Genomic DNA, 12,063 nt, shown 5'->3' with positions numbered 1-12,063 from the left:
CACTAGTGACCTCTGACCAATAATGCTTTAATGGCCCTATTAACCTCTCTTTCCCACAGAGTTCATGTTTTATTTCCTCCTGCTTCATTAATTTCCACATCTCTCACATGTATTGCAATTCCATTATAAACTAAAAAGGCAAATTGGTAAAAAAATAAGAATAAAGAAAGTTGTATAGTAAGAACAACTCACACTTTCAAAGTATTAGTATTACTTTAGCAACAGCTACCATCCAAATGCTCGATAGTAGTGCGATGTTCAGCTACTTATGTAAAGAGTTGTTTGCATCCTTGGTGCTTGTCAACAAACCTTGGCTAATCCATTCAAGTTATTTTTCTGCACATTCCCTAGCTAAATTTTAACCAGCCACTCTTAATTATGAGAGCGTTATTTTTTTCTATTCGGATGCTCTTATATCCAACTCACTCCTGCAAGACGACGACGTCTCATCACGTTCATTCAATATAAGAGGCATATAGGAGTAGAAATTTTCACGGATGATCAGAAGATTGTCAATACACAATCCCTTTTAAGCAAATGGGAAGCAAATAATGCCACTCCATGTGTGGCCCCATTTTCAGCTCTACCAATTGCGATCTGCGGAAAGCTAGGGATGAAAAAATTATTGATGGCAAAACGCTTGCCTAATCTGCCATTGCCCAACAAAATTATTCAATCATGCCAAAGAAATGGCTTAGACTCTCCAGATTGAACCAAACTCCATACTCTAACGTACCCCAACTAATTTTAATAGACTTCCAGGTAACTTGCACCAAAATAAATGTAGATGAAAACGTGCCAGAAAAACCAAGATGATTTTTCTTCTCGAGGAAAATTGTATACAGTCACTGCCAGAGTCCACGGACATAGTTTTAGACAGACCACAAGGCTCATGCACAGCATTGATCACCTGGACCAAGCAGGCACACTATGTACATCTTCAACCCAAAATGTGCAAGATGGATGTCTTATTTACAAGGTTGCGACGGTTAGCCCCTCAACCAAACAGCCAATAGTTACTCATATTTCATGATTACACCTTCCAGAATGCCATCAGATCTGAAGTTAGGTGAAAAAAGCCTCGGATCTACAGAACCTGGGAGACTGAACGAAATTGTGAATGGTCCAGGTGGGCATTGTTGCTGAAACTGCATTTCATAAATGCGAGAATGTCTTGAAACAGTTTTTCCGCCAGTTGATGTCACACCACGTACATGGACCTTTCCTTCACGTTCAATCTCACAGCTGAATAAACCTGCTTGATATATGGAGAAGGCAAATAATCTCATTAAGTATCAAAGCGAGAAGAAAAAGTTCGGACATACCCGTACATTCTAAATTGAAATATTTAGTGTACTAAGGCAAGTGCATTACTCTTTCGTGGTTTGAAAGCTCTTCATCAAAGTGGGAAGAAAAAGATTGAAGATATCAGTCCATAGTCAATCTAAATGTTTAGTCTATATAAGGAAACTGTGATACTCTTTCTTTGTTTGAAAGCTCTTTCCTGATCCATCTGCTCAACGTGTTTCCTATTGCCGCAACGGGAAAAGAAAGCAAAAGCAGGAATTTCTAAAATGAAACTCTTCCGTTTTTTCCCTTTACGTTGGGAAAGAAGGAAACTAGAAGACCATACCAGATGCCTGTCTTCACAGGTTACTAACTACACGCAAACATTACCATTCAAAAACGAAGTTAAGCTAAGCACAAATGCACCATACAGCAAGTCAGCAACTAATTATAACTCCCAGTCTGACATCATTACAGGAGCACATTTAACATGAGAGTGGTTACTGAAAAACCAATTGGTAATCATCAGGAATGCAGATCTATTAACTGACAATACCACTTGTATCCAACAAGTGTAGGCGTTGAGATGCAGCAGGATGTTCTTATCCAATTTCTTTACAGCAAGTTTTCTCACAAAGCAATAATGTCTGTAGCCCTGAGAGTCTTCAGCGGGGTAAAGAAATTGCCCCGTAAAGGCATGCTCTAGACCCAGTGACCTACCTTGTATTAGGCTTGAATATTTGTTTTGCACAATGGTAACTTAATTGCACAAATGTACATACACTTCTTGTATATCCATCCTTGTCAAGATGTCTCTGAACCCTATGTGCCGTGCAAACTCAGAAGCTCACACAATCGTTTGAGAATAGTAATATTGTTCATATTCAGTGTCGGATTTTGTAGGTTTGAAGTCCGGACAACCTATTTTGGCATTTAGGTAATTCCAAAGTGTAGAAGACATCCTGCTCAGTGCTTGCCTCATAAGCAGTTTTACTTCTAAGTTTTTCAAACTTTTAGAACTAGGCAGTAAGGAGAATTTCACAATTTAATCTCCAGTAACTGAAGGGAGAAATCTGGTGGTAAGCAGGAATAATTCAATAACACTACACCCAATAATATCTCACATTAATGCTTAAATGAAGCAAAAAATTTAAGGAAATGAGACAAACAAACCAGGATCCTTTCTGACCCCAGGCAGAGCAACTCGAAAGAAGTAGGCGTATTTGCTGACACCAATGTCCACTGCTCCAACAGCTGGTCCGGCTACCCCTCTTCTAGCTGTTCCGGATAAGACAATAGATGCCTTTGAGTTAAAAGTCTCCGAATTTGGAACTGGCAATAGGGGCATCATGAAGGGCCTATCCAAACCGCTTGCACTTGGGACCAGCGACATTTCAGAAGGATCAACGTGCTGCCCTTTATCTAATGCCTCTTGAACCTTCGCCGATGAGTTTTCATTGAAAAGTGAATCGTTTCTTTCCATAGTCTCCAACAAATCCTTATATAATCCTTTTCACCTTCTTCACCAAATCTCTTGTCTAGTGTTATGAGGGTGGGGATTCCGAGAGTGCAACTTGAAATTATATCTGCCTAGCTGTGTTTTGTAAACCTTCCAAGGTAAGATCATCAAGGGCAATGACAATCACATACTGTGTCAATCAATTCTTAATGTCACACGAGAAGAACTTGTAATATTTATGAACATAAAATGAAATGAACAGAATTGGTTCATGATAAATAAGGAAAGAGAACTAGACAATAAAGGACCAGTCCCCTCCACTCCTGGCCAAATGGGTGTCTACATGCAAACATATCCACAATAGAGAAAAAGATTAAAACCAAAATAGTTCAAATGTTCAATTATACAAACTAACTGATCACAAACCGTTGAAGATAACCCCAAGGGTTTGGCCAAGTGAGCATGAGAACGCTAATAAGTGCTTGTCCATGAGATAATCTCATGTTCGATTCCCACGAAAGCCACAATATTCCAAACCTTGGGGCCACTGGAGGCAAAGGATTTGCCTGATCATTAACTTCAAGGCCTCAACCCGATACTAGTCGGATGTGCCCGCAAGCTGGCCTAGGCATATGGGAAAAAAGAAGAAGAAGAAGTATGCACTATAGAGTATTCACTGTTAGCTTTTGGAAAAGGCCTTTTTTGTAGGAAATATATACGTCTGCCCCAATATTTCTGTAGCATTGTTAGGAAGTCCTAATAGAAGGCTCAAAATAAATCAGCATAAAAAGTTGGAAAGTGAAACAGGACAGTATACTGTTCTAGGAACCCCGTTGAACATACCCTAAACTCAGTTCTAAAGCTTCCAAATCACATAACAAAGGGATCTAATATGAGAAAAGATATGTCTAAGACTTCAAGTGCCATGAATTAATCCTACGATTTATAAGCTAGGGTCCATGCAGCTTCAAGAACCCAACCCATCTCTGAGTCCATGTCTATTATGGTATTCTAAAGTTACAGATGTATGAATCCCAGAAATTAAACAGGGAGAGGGAGCTATAATAAGTGTAGATATGCACGAATTTACCTAATGGGTAGACCAAGTACAGATTCTAGCAAAGGGTTCCTCTCAATCCCTTCTTCGTCTTCTTCCTCCAAGGTTTTCCCTTTTAGTTTCTCAAGCTCATTCAAATTCTCTCTCTCACTCTCTCTCTCTCTCTCTCTCTCTCTCTCTCATATTCTTCTAAATCCCACATGGGCAATTTTGGTGGATGAAAAAGTCGTAAAGTTCTCCTGATACCTATGAATTTGGTAGGTGTTAAAACGCAATGTTCCCACGTACAAGCACGAGCATAAGAATTAGACACGCATCATCCTCATGCATTTAATCTACTCTAACGAATTTAGATGGAGGTGTTAGGTTTCTATGCATCACATATTAAAAGGGGAGAAAATGTTTTGTCCGGACGACCCGATTACCCCATTGCGTCCGGACGTCCACTAAACCGAAGCCAACCAAAGAGGTTTTAAATCTTCTTTGTGATTAGAATTTCCATAAAAGCAAAGGAAAATGAAATGATAATGCCTAAAGTTACTCATCATAGGAAAACTATTTCGGTTGATCCCACTTTAACCCTTGGGTAGGTATTTCTATTTTCGACCATAGGTAGAAAGCAATTGGGGGATGATCCTGTGTAGTGGTATGCTGCGCACCTTCGAGCCGTTGGATTGTGCATTTGATGGCTCGAATCTCATCTTGACAGTGTACGGTTCTCAATCGTTGATTGCCGAGATGAGATCCGAGCCGTCGGATACGCGATCCAACGGCCCAAAGGTGCTCAGTACGGTGCACAGCACCAACTCAAAGTCCGGTAGATAGTAGTAACATTTTAATTTTCGCAAAGGAAAAATCCATTTTGGCTTAATAAATTAAGTTGAATTATTTTTTTATTTTTATTCAGAAAAATTCAGGTTTACTTTTTTTTAAGTCAATTTTTGAATTATTCATTCGACCCGACGAGAGAAATTTAAAAAAATAAAAAATTATGAATCAACCTATAATATTTTTGAATAAAGACAAAATAGTTCAAAAAGTTTGTTTATTTTGAATTATTATTTTCTTAGTGAACTTAATTAAGATTTTGATCATGATTTTTTATTTTTGTATAATGACGAGAGAATTTAATCACAAAAAAAAGCTACAACTCCCTAGTTAAAACCGACGAACAACTTCAATAAACAACGAATGTTCAAACTCCATATATCAACTTAAGAACTATCACGAAACACTGAAAGTGAGGTTATGTTTGCTCCCATTCTTCTCAATCATAAAATTGATTTTCTACTCCATTGGATATGGGGCATACACATTTCGATTACGTTATGAAAAAAATATTAAGATTTTAAAAATTAAGTAGAAGAAAATGAATCGGAAATCAATTCAAATTTGTAGTACCAAATTGGATTTTGGGTTAGTGTTGTGCAGTGAGGTGGACAAATATCGTGCTGCGAACTTCCAAGTCGTCGGATTGTACATCCAACGGCTCAAATCTCATCTCGGCAACTAACAATCGAGATTTGTTCATTGCCAAAATGAGATCCGAGCAGTCAAATACACGATCTAACTGCTCAAAAGTGCGCAGCACGTTGCTGCGCATACTACTGCACAGTACCATCTCCAAATTCTACCAAACTATAGATAAGTTTACTAATTATTTCTCATACATAGGATTTTAATTGAACACGTAATACACTAAATACTCCTATTAATATCAAAATTTGGGAGGAGCCCACCAGCACATTATCCATCTACTATTTGTGATGTGAGGATACTACTGTAATTAACATGCGTTTGCTTTCTCCAAATCTAAATCAGTCGTATATATTACTCCTATATAATACTTCTTGAAAAAGGACGTGATATTCCTTTAATAACTTTCGGGAGGGTGAAAAATAATACCTAACGGAATTTTCATCTCTATTATGAAACAGAAGGGTATGGGGACAAGTTGTTGGAACGGTTTAGATTTATTTGATCTAAAGGCTGTAGTGCATCTTCCCACTTCCCGGTTAAGTGCCCATGATTTTCACCTAAATTACACAACTGTCATCATCTTCCAACCGGAATGCGTAGTGCCGTAGGCACGGGTTAACACTAGTCTCTATTATAAAAGGTACGGAGACAAGTTGTTGGAACGGCTTAGATTCATTTGATCCAAAGGTTGTAGTGCATCCTTCCACTTTTCGGTTAAGTGCCCATAATTTTTACCTAAATCACACAACTGTCGTCCCCTTCAAACCGGAACGCGTAGTGCCCTAAGCACGGCTAGCACCGGTTCTTTAGGAAAGGGAAAGGGGTTGACATTGAGGCTACAGGGAACACCTTCCTGCACATCCAAAAGAAAAACAGAGAACAGAGAGAGAGAGAGAGAGCACCCCTTCACCTTCCACGAGTTCTCTGTATCGGAGGAAACAAGAAAGGAATAGCATTAGTACGTATTGAACTGAACTGAACTGATAAGAGTACTAATTTCAAGAGGGAGAGAGAGAGAGGGAGAGGGAGAAGATGCATTTGAGCGAGAACGAGGGGATAGAGAGAAAGACGTTCGTGGTGAGTGGAGGGTTGGGTTGTGTTGGGTCTGCTCTATGCCTTGAGCTGTTAAGAAGGGGTGCACACCAGGTTCGGGTGTTGGACCTTCGAACCACCTCACCCTGGTCCACCCATCTCCTCAACAACGGCGTCCACTTAATACCAGGTTCCTTCCTTTTCTCTCCCCATCCATCCATCTAGGAGTATGTACGTATGTATCTATTCATCCAACCATTCTGATTATCGATGCTCTTTCTTCTTTACGACGATTTGGGTTATGAATCTCCGAATTTGGTAAATTATTCTTTAATTATTTGTTTCAGATGCTTCAATTACAATCTTTTGCGTTATACAATAATTTTGATCGAACTAATTTGATCTTGAATCTTTCTTCGATTACAAGTTATTGTTTTTGTTGATCGTGAGTTTTTCTTGGAGTACAAGGTCTTGTCTAGCCGTTCGTTTCCTCTTTGATTTACCTAAAGACTAAATTCGTCGTCTATTCTACTCTGAAGTTTGAACTGCGAGAAGCATGGTTTCCACTTTTTGGACTGTGCAATTACAGTAACCCAATTTAGTCATCGTTTTAGCATATGTAGTTGCCCTTGCTTTGGATCCAATGGGCTTTTGGTTACAGTGGGAACAAGGAAAATAATATAGTAATGCGTTTGTTGTAAAGTAAAATGTATTGTTTCCTGCAAGTGTCGAGATCTTGTCCAATTAAGCGTAATAACAAAATTAGGTAAAGCTGATCCGAGGAATTTGGCTCTTATCTTCTGGACTAATGATGGAACGAAGCATCAGTGCCTCATTTCTTTCCTTCATTTTCTCAGCAATCGAGTGAAGCACTTGGGAGCTTCAGCCGCATGCAATCTTTCTTCCCTCTCTTGGATTTTTTATCCACAAATACAAGTTCATCAGCAAGATATATCTGCTTCAAAATCTGTTTAATACAAGAAGTATGTGGTGTATGCTTGTATCTCACAGAAATTTGTGAAATCACCATCTATCAGATATTCTTGTATTTGTATCAACCTTCCTGCACATAAAAATAGTAGTCTTAGGAAAATGCAACTGGTTTTGATGATAACACTTTTTCTTGTACAAAGTGAAAATCTTACTTACGTTTTCTTTTTGTGCCTTTTCCCTTCTCTAAATAGGGTTTTCTTTGTGCTATAAACATTGAAGGTGATTGTTTAGGCTTCATTTTCTTCTCCTAGAGGACATAGTCAACCTCCTACTATAGCTATCAATCATAGATTCAACTACTTTCATTGCAATAAGGTTCTCTTGTTTGTTGAGATTGAAAAAGAATCTCCAGTCATATGGTTGTTCGTTGCAAGGATACTTGAAAATCATCTTTATTTGCTTGCTTCTCAGACCAGCTACTCCTATAACCCCACTTGTATTCCCACATTTGGAAGGGAAAAAAAAAATACATTTTTCCTTTTTTGTGGTTTACCTGCCGGTTCATTAAGCTGTTACCCTCTAAATGTTGGGGATTGCCTTTGGTATCCTATATTAACTACCAGTCTGCCAATCACTTTAGCTGCAACTTAAATTTGGCCAAATTCTGATACTGATAGGAGATGTCAGTTGCAAACAAGATGTCCAAAAAGCGTTACGTGGGGCAGATTGTGTTTTTCACCTTGCTTCCTATGGCATGTCCGGAAAGGAAATGCTCCAATATGGCCGTATTGATGAGGTGAATGTAAATGGAACGTGCCATGTCTTGGATTCATGTGCTGAGCTAGGGATCAAGAGGCTTGTTTACGTGAGCACGTGCAATGTCGTCTTTGGGGGAGAAGAGATTGTCAATGGCAATGAAAGCTTGCCCTACTTCCCTCTAGACGATCATGTTGATCCATACAGCCGCAGCAAATGTGTTGCTGAACAGTTGGTTCTAAAGAGCAATGGGAGGCCTTTCAAGTAAGTAAGAGATTGTATTGTTAGCCATTAAGTAGAGGTTAAATTGTACATACCCCTAGGTAAGCATGCAATGCCTTCATAGCAGATCTAGAGGGCATCACCTATGTTCAGACTTTATGAAAGTCATTCAATTTTCTTATGGATAGTTTGATTCTCTTCACTTTAACCTTGAAAATCCTTACAATCAGAGCTAGAAAATAGTTTTTTCAAAAGATTCTTAATGGGCCCCTTCACATTTAGAGGGTTTTCTTGGAATGTATGGCGTCCTTCTTCCAATTATTGTATTGAGGTTATCGGGTTATTGAATCGCTCTTCTCACTTCTCAACATCATGTTGTTATGTAAAAACAGCCTAAATAGTCCAACATTAACATGATGAAATTATCCTTTCTTAAGGGAAACTTAAACATGTTGCTACAAAGTAGATTATAGACCGTGTTTCTGGTTTGCAATAGCAGCTGGGAAGGGGAAGCCTACGTATGAGTTTCCTTGTTGACTTACTTTCATATAGTTCAAGAAAAAAAATAAAAGGAGTTAATTTCATCTAGGTTGTAACACATAGTTATGTAGGATGGTTCTATGTCGTGTAGGAAGAAGAATGGACATCTATATACCTGTGCAATTCGTCCAGCTGCTATTTATGGACCAGGTGAAGAGAGACACCTACCCCGCATCGTAAATCTTGCGAAGTTAGGTCTGCTTCCATTCAAAATTGGTGAAGAAAGAGTGAAGATAGATTGGGTTTACATAGACAACCTTGTGTTGGCCCTAATATTGGCTAGCATGGGACTCTTGGATGACATTCCCCAGAGAGAAGGACGTCCAATAGCTGCTGGTCAACCATACTTCATATCAGACGGTAATGTCTCAATCCATTTGCTAGACACTTTATACTATGTTTTGTGGGGACTAAAGATATTAATGGTCAAGTGGTTGACCTTTAACTTTTAGCGATGCTAGTTATTGTTAGGCTGTCTGATGTCTCTGTTAAATTTACAGGTTCTCCAGTTAACAGTTTTGAGTTCCTCTGTCCCCTACTCCAGAGCCTTGAATATGACATGCCAAAGATGTCCTTAACTGTCCCTCATGCCCTCATTCTCGGAAAGATATTTTCGGTAATGTACACTATCTTATATCCATGGTTGAACCGATGGTGGCTTCCTCAACCATTGATACTTCCTGCTGAAGTGTATCAGGTTCACTCCTAAATCTCCTAGGTTTCTTTCTGAATAAATTCTGACTTGTAAAATTTTCCTTTCTGCATGCGATAATTTCAAGGAAAACAATATATAGCTGCTATAATAGTTCATATTCAGACACAACGAGATTTATGAACTCAAGTATATTTCTTCCCTTGCAAGTCATGTGATGATACCTGTCTTGTAGTGTTCCCCCATCACCAAAGGTCATGTCTTTGGTAGGTGGTGAAATGTTTGAGATTGATTCCTCCTTTGATCTTATAAAGGGTTATATATCCCTAGTCACCACCTTCAATTTTAGCGGCCAATGCATTATATTGCTACTTTGATTCATACCTACAACAGGATTGATTATAATATACTCTATGCCCATGAGGGCGTATGATATTTTGCATATTTTACAGTTGTACTTGAGTTAGATAGAAGGATATTGGTTCACTTTTTAGTTTTTCGAAAAGCATACTCTACTTGCTTCTTGTTTCAAGTATGAAGGGAATGAGATGGCATTTCCCCCCTTGCCCTGAGAACACGAAAAACATGTTTTACGGACTTCCACTGTGTTCTATACTAATCGTGTTAGATACATGTCTCACTTCACAGGTTGGTGTTACTCATTATTTCTCCATCCTAAAAGCAAAGGCGGAGCTTGGTTATGTCCCTATGGTGAGTCCTCGAGAGGGCATGGCTGCGACCATATCATACTGGCAAGAGAGGAAAACAAGAAGCTTGGATGGTCCTACAATATATCCATGGCTGTTCAGTATAATTGGAATGACTGCACTATTTGTTGCTGCATATGGGCCAGATTTTGGACCTGTGTCGCTGATTAGAGGTTTCCATCTCTTCTTCTTCCGGTCTCTGTGGGTATTAAGAATGGTTTTCGTTGTTTCTACAGCACTTCATATTGGCGAGGCTATCTATGCGTGGCACTTGGCAAAAAAGGTGGATCCTTCAAATTTGAAAGGGTGGTTTTGGCAAACTCTTGCTCTTGGGATATTTTCATTACGGTTCTTGTTGAAGAGAGCCAAGAAGAGTAAGAACATATGATGATGTAATCCTGTTCTGCATAACTTGATGCTAACAGTTTCGTCCTCGGCAATAAGCTTGAATACAGTTTAATTCAGGATTTCTTGTACTGTGAAAATCTGTGAAAAGATAATATGTGAAGAACCACAGGATTTCTTGTACTGTGAAAATCTGTGAAAAGATTATATGTGAAGAACCACTGTGGTTCTATCAATATGAGACTCCGGGTTAACTTGAATTTACATGTTCTAAACCACCGAGTGGGTGTTTAACAACAGGCGTTGAGACATAAATTTCCATTTGTCTTTTAAAATATTTGTCTGTTTTGTTGAGATGTGAAGACAATTTTAGAGTCGCAGTAAAAATGACCCGGAAGGTTTTGGGTCCCGCCCAACGCAGGTTTTAGCGTTTTTTAGGGTTTTCTAGTATTAGCTTGTTTGCACATATAAAAGCAAAGCTAGGGCTGCCTCTTTTTTGGTAACTCTGACATATTTTCATCATAGTGAAACACCCCAGCACCCGGTGGACGTACGATTAAGCAATCAGCTTAAGTCGGAACCACGTAATCTCTGTGTCTTGTTCTTTTCTTACTTTATATTGTTTTCTGTTCTTGATTTGTTCTTCGATTGTGTGCGTTTGCTTGTGGGTTTGGACGTTCGAATTCCCAACAACTGGTATCAGAGCTCCGGGTTAGGAGGTCAAGGGTTTACACAATGGCTGAAGAAAAATACAAGATCGAGAAGTTCAATGGTACAAACTATGCTTTCTGGAAGATGCAGATGGAGGATATTTTGTATCAGAAGGATCTATATCATCCGATCAGTGGCACAAAACCAGAAAGCATAAAGCAAGCAGATTGGGATATTTTGGATCGCAAAGCTTTGGGGACTGTGCGATTGAGCCTCGCGCCGTCGGTTGCGTCGAATATTGCCAAAGAAAAGACTACAGCAGATTTGTTCAAAGCCCTAGAAAAGATGTACGAGAAACCTTCTGCGGTGAACAAGGTATATCTTATGAAAAAATTGTTTAACCTAAAGATGCCTGAAAACTCTATTGTTGCTGAACATCTGAATGAATTTAATACGGTCACGAATCAGTTAGAATCCGTGGGTATTAATTTTGATGATGAGATTAGAGCTCTTGTTCTACTATCGAGTTTGCCAGAAAGTTGGAATGGACTTGTCGTGGCAGTGAGTAATTCCTCCGGGTCTGCAACAATTAAATTGGAGGATGTTACTGGATTGATATTAGGAGAAGAGGCTAGGAGGAGAGCATCAGGTGAGGATGTTGCTTCGGGTTCAGCACTTAGTATAGAGGACAGAGGCAGGTCTGCAAATAGGGGAGGCAACAAGGGCAAGGGAAGAGGGAGTTCCAAGAACAGGGGCAGGAGTAAATCTCGTACTAGAGAAGTGAAACCTGAAGGTTGTTGGAACTGTGGTCAGTTGGGGCATTGGAAGCGAGACTGTAAGGCACCACCGAAAAAGCAGCAGAACGGGAATAATCAGGGGGGTAAGAACACTGTAAATGTTTCTGAGGAATCGGATAATGAAGCCTTGATTTGTTCGCTGGATT

General features: G+C 39.3%; 2 protein-coding genes across 5 annotated transcripts; one reads left to right on the top strand and one right to left on the bottom strand.

The window, feature by feature from the left end:
- Window positions 1–786: 786 nt before the first annotated feature.
- Window positions 787–4,243, bottom strand: LOC131330793 (increased DNA methylation 3-like). 4 transcript variants are annotated; one of them, XM_058364521.1, is made up of 3 exons: window positions 3,837–4,243; window positions 2,461–2,936; window positions 787–1,255 (listed from the first exon to the last, which is right to left on the bottom strand). In XM_058364521.1, exons 2-3 carry the CDS (start codon window positions 2,768–2,770, stop codon window positions 1,017–1,019), a joined length of 549 nt encoding a protein of 182 aa, XP_058220504.1. In that variant the 5' UTR covers window positions 2,771–2,936; window positions 3,837–4,243; the 3' UTR covers window positions 787–1,016. The 4 variants fall into 4 exon arrangements, with proteins under 4 accessions (XP_058220504.1, XP_058220508.1, XP_058220507.1 ...); XM_058364525.1 differs by having other exon boundaries at window positions 2,461–2,896; window positions 3,837–4,172; XM_058364524.1 differs by having other exon boundaries at window positions 2,461–2,881; window positions 3,837–4,172.
- Window positions 4,244–6,127: 1,884 nt separating this feature from the next.
- On the top strand, window positions 6,128–10,588 carry LOC131330792 (uncharacterized). The gene is made up of 5 exons (XM_058364520.1): window positions 6,128–6,504; window positions 7,925–8,267; window positions 8,857–9,125; window positions 9,266–9,462; window positions 10,066–10,588. The coding sequence occupies exons 1-5, from the start codon at window positions 6,315–6,317 to the stop codon at window positions 10,510–10,512; spliced, it is 1,446 nt and encodes a 481-aa protein (XP_058220503.1). The 5' UTR covers window positions 6,128–6,314; the 3' UTR covers window positions 10,513–10,588.
- The last annotated feature ends 1,475 nt before the right edge of the window (window positions 10,589–12,063 follow it).

The sequence above is a fragment of the Rhododendron vialii genome, chromosome 6a (genome assembly GCF_030253575.1).
Source record: "Rhododendron vialii isolate Sample 1 chromosome 6a, ASM3025357v1".
Lineage (NCBI taxonomy): Eukaryota > Viridiplantae > Streptophyta > Magnoliopsida > Ericales > Ericaceae > Rhododendron > Rhododendron vialii.
The sequence above is the reverse complement of the archived record's forward strand: the minus strand, read 5'-3'. Positions and strand labels throughout refer to the sequence as shown.